The following is a 22,193-nucleotide window of genomic DNA, read 5'->3' as shown; positions in this document are numbered from 1 at the left end:
TTCTTCTTTGTGAGAAATGAAAATGGAGGTTCCAAGGTGATCACCGTGCTAGAGAGCCACTGTCGTGGTGTGAGTGTTAGGACTAGGATGTGGGAGACCACGGTTCAAATCCCCCCTATGTCATGAATCTCACTTGGGCCAATCGCTGTTGAAATGGGGGAAGGGGAGAACAGCATGCACCACCTTAAGTTCTTTGGCGGACAGATGGGCTATACATACAATAAACATATAAAATAATACATAAAGAGTGCCACTGCCAAGTAAGCCTGCTGGAGCCCACTGGGAGAGGATGAGGCATATCAGAGGGCACGTTGCAGAGGGGCCCCTCAAACCTGGAGGCAACCTTCCTGATGTTGTCAGAGCAACATCTGCTTTCCCTGGGAGCTCTCCCAGTCGTTGAAGAGTCCAACTTTGACCTCCTACTGTTAACTTGGCTGCTGGTTCATTCCTGCTCCGGATTTGCCCTCTTCAGGCTTTGCCCAGCGCTCTGCGGGCTGGCACCCCAATCAGAACAGGCCCATGTAGCCCACACCAAGACCTCACTGTTGTAAATTAGGGTAAACATGTATTGTACTAATCCTACTGAAGCTGACCTTCTGCTCAATGGTGACACCATGCCTTGCTTTGGAGAATCAAGCACATGCCTCTTGCAGTGCACATCAAGTAGAGAAATAGTCCGCTTACCTTGGCTTTAGCTTCTACCTGAGCTCCATTCTGGACTAAATATCGAACAACTTCCGACTGGCCAGCTCGGGCGGCCATATGGAGTGCTGTCTCTCCCCGCTATGAATGGAAAATTAAAGCCAGAGTGTCAAAGGCTAGTAATAATAATAATAACCCATCCCATAAGGTAAAAAGCAAACAGAAATATTTTAATCAACAAATAAAAAAGAGCTTTACATTCTACTCATAAACCATCAGCACATGAATACTTTCAAGGGGTTGACTGGGAGCAGAATGCAAAACCCAATCAATATTTGACCTCCAGCTCTGGCCCCACCAAAGTAATTTATTCCAGCCATTGATTTTCCAGCTGTTAAAGCACACGAGTGTTTTGTTCTGTGTTAAAGGAAATAATGCCCTTTTAAAAATGCAAAGCTACATCGGCAATGTAAACACAACACTGTGTTAAATGACCATTCGCAGTTGGTGAAACTTTCGCAATTATGCCAAGCTTGATCATGTATGCAGAAGATACAAACATTTTTATTCTTTTGTGTGACTTTCTGCTGTTATATTCCAGTGGCCCTAGATTTTGCTGTAAGCAGGGAATCACTTTGCTGGGCAGTTGAAAATAAATCAATAATAATAATATAAAGAACTGCAGAGCTTCACGACCTTTCACCGAAAGATGTGTCGCCAGGGAAACAACAAGAACAGCACAAAAACTTTGATTTGAAGGAAGGAAGCGCCTTTCTAAACCTTTTGCAATCCACTGACTCTTTTAAAAGCAAGCATTTTTTATAGCACAGATGGTGCTGCATGGGCGTCTATAATTTAAGATCGTTTTATGGAGCAAACTGCCACGGCAATGCTCTACTGCAGCAACGCCTCGCCTCTCATGCATCAGATTTTGCAAAGAACAGCCAGTGCCAAACTGTAGTAAAAAAAGAAGAAAAAAGTGTTATTGTGTATGCGTGTGCTTTTTGAAGCCTGCTTCTGTCACTTTGGCACAAATGCATCTAGAACAGCTCCATTTATAAAACACACACACACACAAAAAACCCCCCACTCTTCCACAAAGCCTCTGGGTGCAAGGAGGTACTCCAGCACGGCTGTGGCCAAAAACAGGCAATATGTCCTGACAATCTGCTGCAATCTGCTAGCAACCTCAGCAGCGCCTGCCTCAAACTGGGAAAAGGCCCTGGTCTTCTGGGGTTATGGCATTCAAGGAGTCAAGTGCACTTTTCAGAAATCAAATACTGAGCAATAATAAATGAACTCCTGCTCTTTGCAGTGCAAAGAAGGAGATAAAGATGAAAACAAATTTGAGTCAGAACGGGGGGGGGGGGGGAGACGACTCTTCAACAAGCCTTTAAGCTATCCTCCTAACACAGAGAAGGAAAAAGCTGTTGTTGTTGTGGTGGTTGTTGTTCACATTCATCAGAGCATTGGCAGTAAATGAGAGATACAATAATTCAATAAAACATCGCCCATGGGATAGGCACATATGAAGTTTGGCTCCACGTGATAGGGCCAAGTTTGCAGGGCATATCCCAAAAAACAAGAATCTCAATGAAAGTTTGGTCACTTTACTTTTTGATATGTCCAGTACAGAAATGCGAGGAGTGAACAGCCCATGTGGCTTGACAGGGATAAACAAATACTGTGGGGAAGGATTTTTTTTCATTCAGAACTCTACAGAACTCAGTTCCAGGACCTCTCAGGTGGGCACCGTTGCCGATATAAGAGAACAAGGGAGGTGTTCATGGTGAGTTCTGGCACCTCTTTTTCTAGAAAAATAGTAGCACTGCTGTGGGGAACAGAAGCAGCAGCTCAAACTCTAGACTAGAAAAAGTCTAGAAAAAGGTATGAGGATGGTGTGAATGCACTACAAGTCAGATATTCTCCTTGGCTGATAACGAAACAAATGAACATTGGTGCTCACCACATTGGTTGTGTTGGGCGATGCTCCATGATGCATCAGCTGTGAAACAATATTTACATGTCCCATGAAGGCAGCAACATGGATCGGAGTCAGACCCGACTAGAAAATGGAAAGAAGAAGAAAAATGACCGAGGTTTGAGGTTAGCGGCATAGAATGAGCTACAACGAAAAAGAGTTACCTGGACCTTGGCAGTGAAGGTGAATTGTGAGTTGTATATGGCAGCTATAAAAGGATGCCTATTCAGCACAAAGCTTGCTATTCTCAACCTTGGGTTCCCAGGTGTTCTTAGACTACAACTCCCATCATCCACAGCCAGAAGGGGCAGTAATCATGGATGGTGGGAGTGGTAGTCCAACGACATCTGAGAACCCAAGGTTGGGAAAGGCTGCTTTAATTGCTGCACCACACTTGCTCTCACAGCAACGTTTTAGATTGACATTTCTGACAATCACTGAAGCATTGAAGGAACATTGTGCTATCTAAAGCCTGTAATGTAAATCAGGGCGGGAAATCTGTGGCCCTCCAAATGTTGTTGGATACTTCCACCAGTTCCAGTCTGCATAGCCAATGGTCAGGGATGATGGGTCTTCCAATAAGTGGAACCTGGCCAGAATGGAAGAAGTCACTGAGCATGTGTTGTGGCCCTAGCATACCTCTCTCCAATGCAGGAGGCTATTACCACCCCCAAAAAATCTACTGCTCAAGACATATGCCCCTCCCCTCACACCCCTTGATCTAGGCCTGAATCTAGGGACACTTATTAGTTCAGTAGGCCAAAGATCACCACATCTCAACTTAGTTATACACCTAAGAACACAGAATCCCTCTGCAATGTTGTGGGATTCCACAGAGACACATTATGTGGGTTTTTCAGCATATAAGGAAGTGTGGAAAGGATTCCCTTACAGAAGTTTAGAAACAATTAGCATATGGAAACCTCAACTGAAACAGTAGGAAAGGGGTCCCTGCTTTGATTTCGAATCTTCCTCCTGTTCTCAGCTCTTAAGTCAATGGACTTGCTTGTTTACGGAAAACATAACAGCATGTGCAGTCAAAGATACCTTACCTCAGTGACAGCTTGGATAGATGCTCCATGTTTCAGCAAAAGTTCCATCACTTTAATTCTGTTCTTTTTGCAGGCAATGTGGAGAGGTGTGAAACCATTCTGTAAAATTGAGAAAAGGACTTTTCACAGACAGCTAGACAAATGTTATTGACAAAACACTTCTTCTCTGAATTATCTGCACTGAACTATGTTTCCCATCCCTTTGTGATATTCCATGGCTGCTAATTTTTGTTTCATATATATATAGAGAGAGAGAGAGAAAGACAGACAGAGAGAGAGGATTTTGCTGGATGAAATGCTAATGACTAGTATGCTTTGGGGGGATAAATAGTATTTGCACATACAGTAAAGTGCAAAGCTAAGCTGCCATTTCATTGTGAGTGAAGCAGTGAGAAGAAGCAAGAAAACAAGCTATCCTGAACATCAAAGGTACCCTCCTATTCACAGCATCTGCTGGAATGTCGATGACAACCTGTATACATATCAAAGTGGCATCATAGGATTATTTTAAAAACAGCTGACAGAATTGGGCCTCCAATCTCATCAGCATCAGCTACCTTTCCAACAGGAGTAAAAGATACCATATGCTTTCATAACATATGGCCAGGGCTACTGCCTCTTCTAGTTGAGTCAAAACAGGCAGTTCAGTTCATTGCCATACTTGAGTTGAATTCTTTCACTTCTTTTTTTTTATTACTGTTATCATTCAGGGTAAATATCACGAAGAGAAAGAAAACAGAACAGAACCAAGCATTTCCCCTTTTCCTGAAACCTGAGATCTTTCAATGTGAGTTGCTAAGGGGGAAGGGTTGTGTGGAGACCTGTGCTGTTTCCAAAGAATGCTGTGGGGATATGCTTATAGAAAAGAGATATATTTGGGGGAAATTGTTTGTCATTTGCGGAAGTCATTATAACCAACGCATCTCCCTCTAATCCATGTGCAGTCTTCTGTTTATTTCCCAGTTTAATACTTGCTTTGGAGACATCAGAAACATTTTGAACCCAAAGCATCCTTTCCCCCCCTTCCCTTCCAGCATTTGAAAGGCCAGTGATCTGAATCTGTTTCCAAAGATATAATCTGAATTTCTCCCACGCTGATTGCCGATGGCAGTTAAAGGCTGCATAATTTACCCTTTTCCCTCCAACTGATAGCAAGCCGTAAAAAAATGTGTGCGAGCACACATGCACCCTCATTAAATTTTCAGTAGTATTGATAAAGGAAGACTTTATCCAATTTTCTTTTGCCTAACATAATGCAGACACAAGATGTGCATTAATGGCACAAGAAACGCATTCATGAGAACTTCATAGTAAAAGCCAGTGCTTTTTTTCTTAAAAAAATATGTTTAGGGGTACTCTCATTTTGAATCAAGAAAACCACGATTTTATTGTTCAAACTGGGGAAAATAAATACAGTAAATGGACAAATACAAAGATTCACAAAATGTTTAGGGGCTTGTGTACCCCTGTGCACCCCAAGAAAAAAGCACTGCTAAAACCTATTTTCTTGAGCCCTGTGAGCAATGGCAGCTGTTCCCCCTGAATTTGAGACTCCCAAATACCAAGCATAAACATGCTGATATATATATATATATATATATATATATATATGTTTTGGTGTCTTCGGGTGTCTTCCCGTGTAAGAGTTGGGGTGTCTAGGCGACGTTTCGACGAGGTCTCACTCGTCATCTTCAGGCTGGTGCTTTCGGCTTCTTGTTACTAGAACAGAGCAGGATCTCAGTGTTTGAGTTCCTATAAATACTGTTGAGGGGGTGTGGTGTATAGCCTCCAACGTTCTGGGCAGAGAGGAAGTTCCTAGGTTAATGTGCCTTTTCTTCTTTTGTTCATTAATTACTTGAGGGATATCTTGAGTGATTACTTGAGTGATATTCTGAGTACCACTTAGGAGGGTCATTAGGTGTGGATTAGTTGCTAAAGCTTTCGTGTCTTGACCTCTTGACCTTGTGAAAAGTTTTTCTGAGAAGATGGCTGTACTGCACTTAGTTGTGCTCTGGCTTGGCTTCGTGTATAGGGGCGAGCTGTGGTTTTGTGCCCTGTGCCAGCCAGATCTGTGTAGGGATTGCAGGGGGGTGCAGCATCCGGAGGTGCCACTATGGTTTGGCTACTGGATGGTGTCTGTAATTTATCTGTGGAGAGGGTCTGGGTTTGGGTCTGGTGTGGTTGATTGGAGATGGCGTTCTGTGTGCCTCTGGTTCTGGTGTCGGTTTTTGTGGGGAGGGCTAATTTCCAGATGTCTGGCAGGCGGGACGTGTCGTCACGCTTGTTCATGTTGTGAGGGTGTTTCTCTATCTCGATGGCTTCCATGATTATTCTCTTGTGGTGATGTTCCATGTTAAAGAGCAATTTGGAATCTGCAAAATTAATTTCGTGTCCTGTTTCTTTCATGTGTTGGTAAAGAGAGGAAGTTTTTTCTTCTTTTTTGACGGCATTCTTGTGTTCTGCGATACGTGCATTTATTCGTCTGTTTGTTTGTCCAATGTACGTGGCTGGGCAGACTTTGCAGGGTATTTCATAGACCCCTTGGTTTTCTAACTGGATTTTATCTTTTGGGTTTCTGAGGATATTGGCTATTTTTTGGTTGGTGCAAAAGGCTGTTTTGATATTGTGTTTATGGAGGATTTTGCTAATTTTATCTGTAGTGCCCTTGATATAAGGAAGGAGGGCCATGCCATTGTTTTCTTCTGTGTCTTGGTTTTTGGGGGGTGTTTCTTTTTGGATTAGCTTCGTAACCCTGTTTTGCTGGTATCCGTTGGCGATTAACACATTTGAGAGATTCTGTAACTCAGTTGTCAAGTGGTCTTTGTCAGCCAGGCGTTTGGTTCTGGAGATGAGAGTCTTGGCTACGGAGTTTATTTGTGCAGGGTGGTGGTGTGATTGTGCATGTAAGTAGCGGTTGGTGTGTGTTTTTTTCCGGTAGATAGTGTGTCCTAGGGAGCCATCAGGTTTTTTGTAGATTAGGACGTCAAGGAAGGGAAGTTGGTTGTTGGCTTCTATTTCCATAGTGAATTGTATTTTGGGGTGTAGGCTGTTGAGATGTGTGAGGAAGCTATCTAGTTTTTCCTTCCCGTGTGGCCAAATTACAAAATCAACCCAGATGAAGCCAATAAAATCAGACTTGAAGTCACCAACATCCTCTGCTCCAGCAAACCACCCAGAAGCAATTTACACAAAGAAGAACAGAAAGCACTCACCAACCTGAGGAAAGACAACAACATAATCATTCTCCCAGCAGACAAAGGTAATGCCACTGTTGTGATGAACACATCGGACTACCAAGCAAAACTATCAAATCTACTCCAAGACCCTACCTACCAACCTATAAAAACAGATCCCACCACCTATCTGGAAAAAACCACCAAATCCAAAATAAAAGCCTCTCCTATCAGTGAAGAAATCCAGCTAAGAATCATCCCCAGAGAAAAATCATCCAGATGCCCCAAACTCTACGGTCTCCCCAAGATACACAAAGAAGGAACACCACTCAGACCAATAGTCAGCTCCATAGGCTCACCTCTACAAAATCTCGCTAAATTTCTCGCTAAGCAACTTCAGCCCTATGCAGAATCTATCGCTTCACACGTTACAAACTCCTTCCAGTTCATAGAAACAATAAAGAAGCAAAACCTACATCCCGATGACCTACTTGTGAGCTTCGATGTTGTATCTCTCTTCACACAAGTGCCCATTAATGAAGCCTTGACAGCCATTCAAAACAAATACAATCCCCCCGAATACATCCTGGACCTGACCAACCACTGCCTAACCAACACGTACTTCATCCACAATGGACAAAGATACAAACAGATAGAAGGAGCACCTATGGGATCACCCCTCTCACCGGTCATCGCAAATCTGTACATGGAACACTTTGAAACCAATGCTTTAGACAAGTCAGAACACAAACCCAAACTTTGGCTCAGATATGTTGACGACACCTTTGTAATTTGGCCACACGGGAAGGAAAAACTAGATAGCTTCCTCACACATCTCAACAGCCTACACCCCAAAATACAATTCACTATGGAAATAGAAGCCAACAACCAACTTCCCTTCCTTGACGTCCTAATCTACAAAAAACCTGATGGCTCCCTAGGACACACTATCTACCGGAAAAAAACACACACCAACCGCTACTTACATGCACAATCACACCACCACCCTGCACAAATAAACTCCGTAGCCAAGACTCTCATCTCCAGAACCAAACGCCTGGCTGACAAAGACCACTTGACAACTGAGTTACAGAATCTCTCAAATGTGTTAATCGCCAACGGATACCAGCAAAACAGGGTTACGAAGCTAATCCAAAAAGAAACACCCCCCAAAAACCAAGACACAGAAGAAAACAATGGCATGGCCCTCCTTCCTTATATCAAGGGCACTACAGATAAAATTAGCAAAATCCTCCATAAACACAATATCAAAACAGCCTTTTGCACCAACCAAAAAATAGCCAATATCCTCAGAAACCCAAAAGATAAAATCCAGTTAGAAAACCAAGGGGTCTATGAAATACCCTGCAAAGTCTGCCCAGCCACGTACATTGGACAAACAAACAGACGAATAAATGCACGTATCGCAGAACACAAGAATGCCGTCAAAAAAGAAGAAAAAACTTCCTCTCTTTACCAACACATGAAAGAAACAGGACACGAAATTAATTTTGCAGATTCCAAATTGCTCTTTAACATGGAACATCACCACAAGAGAATAATCATGGAAGCCATCGAGATAGAGAAACACCCTCACAACATGAACAAGCGTGACGACACGTCCCGCCTGCCAGACATCTGGAAATTAGCCCTCCCCACAAAAACCGACACCAGAACCAGAGGCACACAGAACGCCATCTCCAATCAACCACACCAGACCCAAACCCAGACCCTCTCCACAGATAAATTACAGACACCATCCAGTAGCCAAACCATAGTGGCACCTCCGGATGCTGCACCCCCCTGCAATCCCTACACAGATCTGGCTGGCACAGGGCACAAAACCACAGCTCGCCCCTATACACGAAGCCAAGCCAGAGCACAACTAAGTGCAGTACAGCCATCTTCTCAGAAAAACTTTTCACAAGGTCAAGAGGTCAAGACACGAAAGCTTTAGCAACTAATCCACACCTAATGACCCTCCTAAGTGGTACTCAGAATATCACTCAAGTAATCACTCAAGATATCCCTCAAGTAATTAATGAACAAAAGAAGAAAAGGCACATTAACCTAGGAACTTCCTCTCTGCCCAGAACGTTGGAGGCTATACACCACACCCCCTCAACAGTATTTATAGGAACTCAAACACTGAGATCCTGCTCTGTTCTAGTAACAAGAAGCCGAAAGCACCAGCCTGAAGATGACGAGTGAGACCTCGTCGAAACGTCGCCTAGACACCCCAACTCTTACACGGGAAGACACCCGAAGACACCAAAACCTACATTCCTGTACCCGTGAAAATCTACGAAAGCATATATATATATATATATATATATATGCGCTAGTGATGAATAGTTAGCCTGCTGTGCGTACTCACCAGTGCTTTGGCATTAGGATTAGCTTTCTTGTCCAACAAAACTTTTGCAACTTTGTAGTGGCCACAGTGGGCGGCAACATGCAGCGCCGTCAGATAGTCGTTAGTGACATCATCCACAGGCACATTGTGCTCAATGAGAAGCTGGACACAGTTGAGGTGGTCCCCTTGCGTCGCCATGTGCAATGGAGACAAGCCATTCTGGGAAAAGAAAAGCAGGCGGAGAAATGCAGTATAATAAGATGCACAACTTTAAAACAAGGAGGCCACTTCTAACAGAGGAGTGTTGCTACCAACTAGCTTTACAAGCTTTCGGGATTTATAGAGGGACTTCTAAGGATAACGTAAATGAGGAAGCAGACAGACATTTCAACTCTGCTGCTACTGCACCTGAACCAAGCAGGAATTCCATGGGAATCTAAAAGTAACCTGAGGGAAGGCCAATAAAAAGGAAGGGGAGAGGGAAAGGAGTGGTAGAACCACTTTAATGCTCCATCCAAGCCCTTTTCACAGCATGAGGACAGAGCAGGCAACACTTCCTCCAATTCACTAACTGTAGTAAGGAAATCAGTACCATGACATTCAAAATTATACCCCCTCAAAGCAAAACCTTCAAATTGCAGATAAAGGCATCCACAAAGTTGTTGTTGGCATCCGGTCTTCTCTTGAGAGACAATGAAGTGCACCTCATCTCTGGGGCGCAAGACTGGCCTACCCAGAGGCCAAGACCCCACCCCCTGGCCTTGCTGATGTGGTCTAAAGCAGTGTTTCCCAACCTTTTTTGGGCAAAGGCACACTTGTTTGATGAAAAAAATCTCGAGGCACACCACCATTACAGCCCCGTGACGTCAGTGCGCAGCGTCACGCCGGGAGGGACGCACGAAAGTGTAAGTTTCAATTTTTTCCCCTCCCCCTTGCCGGGGAACCTCCAAGCTTTGGGGGTGGGGGGGAGGAGGCAGCAAAGCGAGGCAGGAAGGAGAGTGCGGCTTGGCTGGGTGAGCTTTGGCAGGGGCAGGGAATGAGAGCCGCGAGGTGGGCGCTGCGGACGGAGGCGCTGCCCGCCGAGCTCGCAGGCAGCCAGGCAGGCAGACGGCGAGAGCCCCGCGCTGGGCGGCCTCTCCTCACCGCCGCCGCCCCGCCTCTCGCCGCCCGACTCGCCCGCCTCCCTCCAGGCAACATCTCGCGGCACACCAGGCAACATCTCGCGGAACACTAGTGTGCCGCGGAACAGTGGTTGGGAAACACTGGTCTAAAGGATAACAGAGCAATACGTTTGGCACCAGCTTGGCTGCAGGAGGCATACAAGGTGCCATCCAACTGCCTGAGGGACTCCACTCTGGATTTGTGAGGTGTTTACTACATAGACTTTTCTTCTCCTGAAGGTATCTCACAAAGCAGCCAGGTGTGGATTTTCCCTCAGGGTTTACTCCTGAAGCCTTTCTCACAAAGGAGCATAGCTGCAAGGCAGCAGAGGTTTAGGACCAGTGTTTTCCTTCTCTTAGATGGGCTCTCCTTCCAGGTTGACAAGCCCCACCTGCCCCTCATCCATGAAGTGAAGGCAGTGAATTGACACATGTTGCTGGTGGACCCCCAGAAAAGTGGCATCTTAATTGTGAAAGCTCTAGTGCAGTTAAAGTGAGTAGACAAAACGATGCACAGATAAATTTCTCGTTTCCATGAGTTTATTCTGCTGTGCATCATTTATTATAACTCATAAGTGAAACACAACATCTATTCAAGCCTAGTTGGGTGACCCTTGGGTGAGAGCCACTGTGGTGTGATTATTCAGAGTGTCAGGAGTAGGTCTGGATAGGCTCAGGTTCAAATTCCCATAAAGCCATGGGACTCGGTCGCTGTCTTCCAGTTTAACCTACCTCTCAGGATTTTTGTGAGAATAAAATGGGGAGAACTAGTTATGCAGCCTTGAGCCCCATAGCAGAATGGATGGATATAGTTTTAATCAATTAACTCTCATGAACAGCAGGTGAGGAGGTAAATCTGTGTCTGGGCTATACCACTTCAGACTGCAGGTGGAGGCTTACATCACTCCATACAAAAACATTCCTATGGACAGAAAATGAACATGCAAGGGAGAAAACAAGAACAGAAGCTTCTCCCTTGATATCCAGTTTTTGGTTCACATAGGGGAGTATTCAGTCATGAGAGCCCTCACCTGCCATGTGAAGTGGTATACGCTAAGAACATGTTTGGTTCCTCACCTGGTGCACGTGAGAACTTGAGTTTAGCTATTAGATTTTCAATAATTTCCATATGCCTATTTGAAAATCAAGAAAGAAAGCTGACCTCGTTTTGCAAGATTTATCTTTTTTTTTTTAGAATCTTTTTTTTAAAAAAATTATTAGAAAAACAAATGAACCAGTGCTGGTTGGGACTCTCTGTCTCCCTCTCCCTCTCTCTGTATAAAACACACCATAGCTCTGTGCCATGGGAAATGGCTCATTAATGCCATTCTCAAGATCTCCTGCCTTCCAGTTTTCCATACAAACCTAGTCAAAATTAACATATCAGAGAGAGAAAATGACAGAGATGAGGGGGGCTTCCGACAGCAGAACTTCATGTTGGTGGGTTTTTTTTTGTTTTTTTTTTACATTTATCTTTAATGTGAAGCTTGAGTTTCCCTCTGTAGGAGAGCAGGTGCATCTGTATTATAGCGGAGTCACTTTGCTGGAGAGTTATATAATCTCTTTTCTAGGCCAGCTTATTTTCACAGCCCTCGCACAAAAATGCAACTTCAAATTCAGAAATGTTGGGCCCCCTCCCCCCCCCCCAGGTTGGGAAGCTCAACCGGGGATTGAATACTAGGAAAACCTGTTTTTCAACCTTAAGTGGGCTTTGGAAAAGGTGAAGGGCACAAGGTCTTGCACCTTCGGATTCAAGAAACTGACTTGTCAAGAAAAATTCACAGCAATTCACTCATGCCATAAAGTGAAGATTAAACTCCCCAGAAGGGTACCCAAACTAACAGCATATATGAAGCAATGGGGACTAAAGTCCAACAGGTGCTCTCAGAAGTGAGGCTATGGATTCATTTAAGATCAGAAGGTTCCACTACTGAATGTCAGTACAGTTCGGAAAACAGGGAAGTGCCATTTTAAAAATTCAAATGCATAGTCCAGTCAATGCAGATGTTCATTTATTATTTACAGGCACATGAAACGTAAAGCCTCGTTAATAAAAATTACTTATGAAAATGGCCTGCCTGTACCTGTGGGGAAATGCAGACTTGAGAGGGATGAGCAGGAAAGAGAATGGGTGCACCCCGAGGCTGAGATTCAAAGAGCTACCGTAGACATGCCCGGGGACTTGAGATTTTCTCTGTCTTTGCACTGTTGGTACCCAATTCCACAGCACAAGCTGCTTTTGAAAGCACCACTCTTTTCAAAGCCAGTCCAACAAGCCACTTGGATTGGGGAGGTGGGCAGGGGGTCTGTTTACCAGACGCAAGCACAAATGTCTCTTCAGCAAGTGGAACTAGCTGCACAGTTAGGAAGCTAGGAAACTCCTACCTGCTGAGCCAGACCATCTATCATTCTCCAAATCCCAAGCTCCACATTACCTTCGTTTTCGAAAGGATTGGGGCACCTCGGTCGAGCAGCATCCGTACAACCTGTTCGTGGCCACTTCGTGCCCCGCAGTGGAGAGGTGTCAGCCCGTCCTGTTGAACAAGGAAGTCACAACACATGATTTTGGAGGGGCATAAATGAAGGATGCAAGTCTAACACATTTAAACTGTTCTGGGATACCCCCCAAAGGGGGTTGGAGGAAATCTTCACCAATTTATGTTACATTTTCAATGTATTTCCTCCGTAATGGAGAAGGACACAGAAAAGCACAGTTGTTTATTTCCATTCCACACACAACTGTTCTATTTCCAGAGAAGTAGCCAGGTTAGTCTGTCCCAGGCAAGAAACCCAGAGAGTCTTGTGGTACCTTGAAGACTAGCAAACAGTGGCAATTGATCTGATGGGGTAGCACCTCTTGGCAGGGGGTGGGGGGCACTGCCACCTTCCAGGGTGGTACACTTGGCAGGTGGGTTAATACTGGTGAGGCTGAGGCTGGGCTCCATAGCACCCTGACATCACCACCTCCTTCCCAGCACTGCAATGGCACCCTGCCTACTTGGCCACCCCTGCCAACACAGTAGTGACATTGATACGCAAGTAGTGACATTGATATTCCCTTCAGATATGCAAGGTTTTGTGGACCATAGTCCAATTCATAAGACGCATTCTTCCCCCGTCCCTGTTCCCCCTGCTGCCACACAGGTAGAGTAAACAGCGAGACCAGGAGGGGAAAAAATGCCAAAAAAAGGACATAGGGTGTAAATAGTGCATCATTAGCAGTGGTTATTCACAAACAGTTGAGTTGAAAACAGATGTCCTGGTGAGCCAATTAATAAACATAGTTTGACCAAAAAACAACAACACCATGTTCCAAATCAACACAACAGCGATCGCACTGAAACTCTTGATAAATTGTAATTCTGAGGTTCACAGAATTCACAGAACAGAGCCTTTCTCTCCGTGTCTCTTACGTGCAGGGGCACACATAAATGTGCTGTGCTGTACACAGCCATTTCAAGTGCCATTAAGGCAGCTACCTATCCATATCAGATTTACCTCACGTTTATTCACATCTTTGCTTCCTTGGCACTTCTCACATTGTTTCCGTGGGCCGGAGTGTCAGCTAATGTCAATTTAGTTAGGATGACTCAGGCAGATTGTGACCTAGAGTGCTTACACTGTTTCACTTCATAAATATATAGGCTGAGGCAGATTTTACCTATTTGTCTGGGTTTTGCTCATAAAACTGAATGCTGTGGTTCCCCATTGTATTGTTCAATGTTTGCGCAATACGTTCAGTCAACAAACGAAACTTAAAATCTAGTCTCTTATTGCACTCAGAGATTCAGTGCTCCGGTCTGTATGACCATATCTCAGCTTAATAAGCAAATTTATTCACCTTCACATGCAGCCTCTTTGTTCCTCCCCTGGCAGCATGAGAAAACCAATTAACCATCGCTTCCTATTTCATTAAAACTGGGAAGTTACGGTTACCAGGTTCAGTGGAAGTTAAGATATATGCTTGCTGTGGTTTGCTGTTGGTTAAATACCCTGGCTTGTTCCAAAGCTGGTAACCATAGTTTCCTAAGTTTGGAGAAAATAGGAAACTATGGTTTCTTAAAGAACTCCTCCTTTGGATTGGTCACATTACAAGTGGAGGAGCTAAGGGGATGTGTGTGCTGGGAAATGACTCATCTACATCTTGGTCTACTTAGCTGAAATATGATTATTTATTCTTTTATTTCATAAAAATTTATATACCGCCTGATTGTAGGAAAAAACCTCAAAGCAGTTTACAAAATGATCATCCAAACAAAGCCTGTGTGTCAAAGGATTGACGCAAGATTTTAAAACCATTTAAGTACCCACCAGAGCAGAATTAAATGCCCACTGCTATAACAATGAGGAGAAAATGATATTCAAGAATGCCAGCAAGCCAGCAGCTATAAACAAGATCTGTGTAACATGTAATTTAGGTGCCACTTTATCCCCCTTATTTATTTACACAATGTCAATCACCTTCTTTCCAAGCACTTTATGATTGTGCATTCAAAAAGGCGTTGATGCACTCTGAGCACATAGTGTTATCATATTAAATCTGTCATGGTACATCTTTTAGGTTGGAAATTACAGTGTCATTCCTTCCTAATTGTTCATCTTGTTCACTGAGAACAAGATTGCATCCTCTATTAACGTCTTCTTCTTCTTCGGACTGACCTGAAGCCACAATCATGCCCAAAATGCCTCTGTGAAAACTTTAGATCATCGGATTATTTGACAACAAGTTAATTCTAGATCTGAGCTGTCTTTATCAGAAAATATGGTACGGGGCAAATGGGTAAACCAAGACCACATCTTTGGAATTTTCATAATTTAGTTGAAATGTCATTTGCAGACAGCAAACAAAACAAGGTGGACTTTGGTAAACGTTTGTACCACAGTGATCTGCGCAAGGCCAAAACTTGGTGCCCCCAAATGGATCTTCCCAATTATGGACCTTCTAAATTTTGTGCCCCCTTGGCTCAACTGGGGAACTGCAGGGGAACTGTCTGCACTGCCCCTAATCTGGTGCTGCAAACAAACATAACTCCTTGTGAACTTTGAGTTCTAAGAGGCAGGTCTCCTTAAGCAAGGTAAGGGAGTAACTCAGTTCCAGCACCTCTCAGGTGGGCGCCATTTCCATTATTACAGAACAAGGGAGGTGTTCACGATGAGCTCCGGCACCTAGAAAAACAGCACTGCTTCTCCTTAACCAACAAATGCGTCCTACCCAAATAACAAAGCAAGAAAACAAAACGAAGCTAACTACAGGATTAAATATGATGTGTGGATCAGCACTTGCTTTAAATGCCCATGTGTTGGGTGGGGACACAAAAAAGTTAAAACGAGCTACTGAACATTCATCAGAGCTGCTCTGTATTGGAAACAAGGGGTTTCCAAGAATGTTTATTTTCTGGGCAGACAAACTGTAGGACGACGTGAAGCATAAAATACATTGGACACATTAGGATACATCCATCCTCTGATACAATGCTCCTGGAAAGGCTCTGGGAAAACCTTTACAAACAATTATGACATTTGGCAGATTAAGAACTCCCTAAACATGCATCAATAGCAGATTAACTGCATCATCTGTTTTATCTAACCTTCCACAGGGCCTTCTGACATGCAAGGCCAGTAGGAGAAAGAATAGGAATTGTGCTTTAATGTAGCATTTGAGTAACAGCCTTTTGTACACACACCCTGCTGCCGCTTAGGGTTCACATTTCTACACTGGTCCTGAACCTCGAGAGTTGTCCTCAGAGAAATTCACCACAATGAATGTGAGGTAATATAATCTCTCCCCAAAGTTATAATATAGCCAGGGGATTTACTGTGGTACCTATAGCATTTTTAAGGCTAAAATAGTTTCCTATTTGCTCCCACTTCCTCCTAAGGCAATGTTTTATTTAAATGTGAAAAATGTGGGTTTTCACATTTCTAAAAATAGGTACAGAAACAAGTAAATACATTTAAACTTCACTGCAAAAAATGTCCATTTTTCATATGCCAGTAGAGAATTTCTCCAAGAAACATGGAACCCAACCATAGACTATGCAGTGTTAGGTCAGAGGATGACAAAGTTGGAATTTAAAATTGCAATTCAACTCTCCAAATTTGAAAAGATACCAATATTAACATTTAACTGGAGCAAATTTTAATATCATCTCTACATATGCATCATGTAAGTTTACTAGTTGTACTATAAGACAGGAACAACACATCATCGCTCCGCCAATAAAACCTGTGGTCCTGCTAACTCTTCCTCCTTTCTTCCCTGTAATATTAAGTAATGCAAATATAATTGTGTGAAGTATTTGGCTGCTCCACTTCACTGGCTGACAACTGCAGGGTGGGGAAACTCAACAGTGCAATGATATGGAGAACATGTGCTTTGCATTGCTGAAACTTACCAGGCGAGAGAGAGAGAGAATAGGAGGCGAAACAGGGCTGCTCCTTTTGGCTATGGCCATGTGTTGGCCTTAAAGTCTAGACCTGACCTAAATGCCTCAAAGGTGTGGGAGATAAAACTTTCTCATTCATGTGTGTGTGTGGTGGTGGTGGGCATGATCTACTCACGCCCATTCATACAGAGATGATCACAAGCAGCCCTAAATATATGACACCCATAGGCATGGAAACATAGGAAAGCTGCCTTTATACTGAGTCAAACCATTGACTGGCAACAGCTCTCTGGTGTCTGAGACAGGAATCTATTTCCAGCCCTACTGAAGATGCCAAGGGCGGAACCTGAGAACTTTTGCATGCCAAGCATGTGCCCTACCACCAGGCTACGGCATTCTATGGAGCCCTCCCCATCTCACCCCACAGGCTCTCAACCAGGCATGTTTCCATTGTGCCAAGTGATGACTAGTATTGGGGATGCTCCTCCACGATGCATGCTCAGCAACCTGCCTCTCTCTAGGTCACCAGCATAGAGGGCAAATTGTGTCCCATGTGACCACAGAAGCTGGGGAAGGAATGTCAAACGAGAATGTGCAATCCTTGGAGCAGGGGACAGTTTAGTTTTATATATTCCATTGTGGTTACTGTAAAAGCACCAGCCAGCCTGAAACTGTACATGCAGCATGTTTTCCCCCCTGCAGATCCAAGAGCTGGCCTTTCAGTTCAGCTGTACCGCAGTAGATTGAAGATTACAAGTGCTTACTGCTAATCCCGGGTAAAATGTGCTTGCTGCCTGTGACAAACACAAATTCACGTCGGCAAGCCTAGTATCAAGGCAGCCAAGCTAACTCCAGCTAATTTAATCAACTTCACTAAGTATATTTTATTTGGTGAAATCCATTCTGGAAGACAGAGAAAGGGGAGACACGATAAGAGAGGCAATGTTCAGAGGGCATGGGTTATATGAAGCAGCAGCAGAGGCAGCCGTGTTTTTCACTTGAGAGCACTCTGAACAAACCAAACAGTGAAATTTGTCATCGACAGACTTCTCCAACAGCTGCCAATGCAGGGAAATTGACACAGCAATGGACTCCATTTACTGGCCATTGCATTTGTTATGCATTTAGCTCTTACATCACTTGCCAGCTGCTGCGTATTGAAACAAAAGGTTCCCTTCATGTATCATAAAAAAGACCAATCCTCATATGAGATCCAAAATCAGCTTTACAATTTGGGGAGGCAGGCCTAGACAATGCTTGGCTCAGGGATGTGTAAACAGACAGGGAAAGGGAAAGGGTATAGCTATTCAGCCAGTCTCCACATGTTCTGGTATGAGAGCACACCCTGCAGGAAGAGGGAAGAGGTTACCGTGGATCAAGATCTTAACAGGAGACAGAATCTGAGACCATATCTTTCACTGACATTTTTCAGTTTTGTTTCTGGGATGAGTATGGGATGGAGACAGCTTTAACGGCCCTGGTGGAAGATCTATGCCTGAAGATCTGAATGTTTCTCAACTCTGCTTGCTAATTCTACTAGCCTGTCAAATATGAGATGCTTTCAGTACTGTGGATGATATCATTATCTTGTGCTGTCTCCAGCAGCTAGTAGTTTCTCAGTTAGCTCCCCAACAGCTTTTTTCTTTGCTAGCATGCAGCAAAAAAATAATATGCATTTTCTATAATAAACTTTCTGTAATAAGATGCATTTTTTTCTTTGATAGCTTCACTAATATACCAATTTTTGTGCACACTTCCCCCGAACATATATATTTTTCTATGCATTTGTTTGTTACAGAACTGCATCATAAAATTTGGAGAGATGGGTTTCAAAAAAATAGCTGCGCTTCAGTTTGGGAAGCACAAAGCAGGTAGGTTCAAATTAAAATGTGAACCAGGCGAAATTTCACTTGCATCTCTATTGGTTACCATGTGATTCACAGTCCATACTCTTGTGTGCCCCCACTGCAGATAATTTCCTGCCCAGCGAGCTCCAGTGGCTCAACTGCTCCTGATCTTCATTGGTTTATTATTATTATAAATCCTTCTTATTAGGGGCTTAGTCTTCTTGAGGGTCTATCATTATTAGATAAGGTCTGTTGACTGATCCCTCATTTATTTTGTTCCTTTTAAAAGTTTGCATTGTAGTTTTTATAATAGCTTCACATTGCCATCTGCTATAAGTGCCTAAGAGTTTTGGATTGTGGGATATAAATCTATCAAAGAACTCAAAAGTAACATCCACTTCAGTGAGCCACACCCAATATACAGTAATACGGTAATTCGTAGATGGTCTTACCCTTGTTTTGGCATCAATTTTTGCTCCTCTGTCAAGCAGCAGCTTAACCATATTGGTATTCCCTCTCTTTGATGCTACATGTAATGGAGTGATATCATTCTGTCAAACGAAACAGAGGAAACCAAGTTAGATTTTAAGAAGCATTTATATTTTCTTTTGACTGACCCTGTTCCACACACTCTGATTCCCAAGATATTTATTTTTATAAATAAATAGAACTCAGGCACTGTGTTGAAAATCTCTCTCTCTCTCTCTCTCTCTCTCTCTCTCTCTCTCTCTCACACACACACACACACACACACACACAAAATACACAATTTTTCAGGGCTACACGAAAGCAATGTTCATGACATTCCCCTTTCCAGTACCAGGATGGGAGGCTGTGCAGATGCGTCCCTAAGCAGTTCCTGTGGGCTACAAACTTCCTGTGATGTCACAAATGGACAGGGTGGCTGAGGGGGAAGGGGCAGTTACTAGTGGGAGGTGGCTGGATGGGAAATGCTTGGACGCTCTACAGTTGTATGCCACTTTGAGTCCCATGAAGGAAGAAAGACAGGATAGAAATCTAATAAGTAAATACAAAATGGGCCAGCCTCTCTCTGCCTCCCCCTGCAGTTCTCTCTGAACCACCTTTATGTGCTTGAAAAATCTATCACTTGAGGCAGCTTTCTTACCTTGCCTCATGGGAGGAACCCCCTGAGAAGAGACTGGAAATGTTTGTGCATAATTAAAAAATATATGAGTTGGATCAAGACATATACTTCCATAAGCAGAAAGAGTCCTTCCATTCACAGAAGGGACTCAGATGGAATATGTTTGGGTGGGTGGGTGGAGGCAATTTTTGCCAACTCTCCTTCCTAATGTAGCTCCCTGCACCAGATCCTACACTGTTCTGAAGGGTTCTCCAAACCTCCAGAGCAGCTTTTTCAGGGGGCTACCAAGGGAAGGAGGAAAATAAATAAATCACCTTTCTTCTCCTTCTGCCCAAGGAAGCACCTCAAGAGTGAAATTCCATTCCTCATTAGTTTGGATCTAACCCTTTATCTTCATCTTTGAGTTTCTGTTTAGCAAGACAACCATATGCAAATGTGCTGCACATTCAGGACAATTATGTAACAGGGTCACTCATGCACAAAGATCCAAGACCCAGCTAGATGCTTTTTGCATCCTGCTGAATTTCCTATGCTAAAAGTGCTTCTCGATGCTTGATGCGAGTGCCCAAATGTGCACATAGAACAAATAAACATACTGATTTAGCTTTTTCTGAATGGGAAGAACAGGCACAATACTACAGTGAAGATAAGCTTTGAGTTATGCTTTCTACGTGGTGCTATGGGGAAGTGACCAAAAGCCATCTGGATAAAAATGATACCTTGCTGAATGAGCAAAGCCATCTACATGTTAACCATCATTTTATCTGTTGTGTGATTGGTGCACCAGGGATGAACCAGATGCCTACAAATGCCGTCACAGGTGCTGGGGCCACCAGCAATGCCTGCAGCAGTGTGCCATGCTGTGAGTTGCCTCGCTCAGTAATTTATTAGTCTCATTTATATCCTGCCCTTCAGGATACAAATTATTTCCAAGGAGATTCACAACAAAAACAGAAGCAAAAGATAAATGCAGTGAATATCAGGGTGACAACAAAGCTCTGGCATGCCAGAAAGGATAAGCCAATACGTACTCCCACAGACACATGATGCTGTAATAAAAGAGACAAGGATGGAAAACCCTATTGCTCCATTTGCTCAGAAATCATAGCCGTTGAGCCAGAAAAGATATATGGGAGGAAAATGCTCCCTCACTACTTTCCCCCATCATTGCCTATGCACCGTCAAAAGTGAAATTTAGATTGTAAGCTTCTTGGGGCAAGGTCTGATCTACTGCGTGCTGCTTTTATTCCGTACAGTGACATGTACACTGGTGGTGGTATAAATAAATAAATCATCCTCAAATCCATTGCCTTGACCAGCCAGATACAACTCTAAGATGCGAGATCAATAAAAGGTATCAGGTACATTAGCTTTTTGCTAATGGCAAGCTTCTTGTGAGCTGGTAAGGCACTGTTGCAAAGAGCAGTACCAGGATCAAATCCGGCCTCTGCCATGAACTCACTAATTGGCTTCAGAACTGCATCTCTGCAATACGGGAATACTATTAGTCTTCCCTATTTATCATGCTGACCAGCAGGAGTGGAGTTTGCCTCCTGCAGCCAGGCCTGATCTTCATGTTTCTAAGGACGGTGCTGTGAAACGAGCCACACTTTCACAATCCTTTCGTCTTCCAAGAAGAAGCACCTGAACTTCATTTTTATTTGACAACTCACTTTGATGATCTTGTTACCAGTGTGAAACAATAACCACCACCCCCCACCGACAAAAGACAAAAAAACCCCAATCCATAGTCCTCAGGCTGTAGCCATGTCAGCAAGACGGAATGATCAAATGGGAACCTAATTGTGTTTCTGCTGGTGAACACTCCTGCTGGCAAAAAAAAAGGAGAAAATTTGTATTCTCAAGATCACCCAGCCTGTAACAGGGAGACTCTCTTAACTACCTTTCCTCAGGATTGGGAGTGTGGGAGACAAAGAAGTGATCCTTAGAATTAAAAGGCCATAAAAGAAAAAGAAGGATGTGCAAATCTTGCTTGCACAAGACATCTGAAATCAAACCACAAAAAAATTACTTCTGCAGGAAAATACTGTTTCTTTTCAGTGCCATCCATTGTGTTGTTGACGGTTGTTGAGGCTGCCAAGCTGCAAATCTTGAGATCCCTTTTTTATCTTTAAACCTGAAGCTGAATTGGGTGGATGAGGAGTGAGACCATTTCCCACCCCACCTCACTGCCCATCATACATACATCACACCCTCCAAGTGTCCCTATTTTCCAGGGACAGTCCTGGATTTACAGACATAGTCCCAGTTTCTGATTTGATCCTGGAATGTCCCACTTTTCCTTAGGATGTCCTTATTTTCATTGGAGAAATATTGGAGGGTATGGAGTTACCCAACCCCTGAGCAGTCTGAAGGCAGCCCTATATAGGGAAGGGTTTTTTTTAATGTTTAATGCTTTATTATGTTTTTATATATGTAACAGCTGTCCAGAGTGGCTGGGGCCACCCAGTGAGATGGGCAAGGCATAAAT

The 22,193-nt window shown here is 43.6% G+C and overlaps 2 protein-coding genes across 38 annotated transcripts in view; one reads left to right on the top strand and one right to left on the bottom strand.

Moving 5' to 3' along the window:
- Positions 1-4,463, top strand: part of LOC308585316 (uncharacterized protein) — a 131,096-nt gene extending 126,633 nt beyond the window's left edge. Inside the window, exon 3 of the transcript XR_014007233.1 lies at positions 4,386-4,463. The gene's annotated coding sequence lies outside the window, so the exon portion shown is untranslated. The remainder of the gene's footprint in view (positions 1-4,385) is intronic.
- Positions 1-22,193, bottom strand: part of ANK3 (ankyrin 3) — a 401,108-nt gene that overhangs the window by 112,175 nt on the left and 266,740 nt on the right. For all 37 annotated transcript variants that reach the window (XM_081190769.1, XM_081190787.1, XM_081190760.1 and 34 more), the window contains 6 exons: positions 19,050-19,148; positions 12,800-12,898; positions 9,226-9,423; positions 3,676-3,774; positions 2,609-2,707; positions 685-783 (listed from right to left, as the gene is read on the bottom strand). In XM_081190769.1, coding sequence (XP_081046895.1) covers positions 685-783; positions 2,609-2,707; positions 3,676-3,774; positions 9,226-9,423; positions 12,800-12,898; positions 19,050-19,148 — 693 coding nt within the window. The remainder of the gene's footprint in view (positions 1-684; positions 784-2,608; positions 2,708-3,675; positions 3,775-9,225; positions 9,424-12,799; positions 12,899-19,049; positions 19,149-22,193) is intronic.

The sequence above is a fragment of the Podarcis bocagei genome, assembly GCF_964188305.1.
Source record: "Podarcis bocagei genome assembly, chromosome: 4".
Taxonomy (NCBI): domain Eukaryota; kingdom Metazoa; phylum Chordata; class Lepidosauria; order Squamata; family Lacertidae; genus Podarcis; species Podarcis bocagei.
This window is presented reverse-complemented; position numbering and strand designations above follow the sequence as displayed.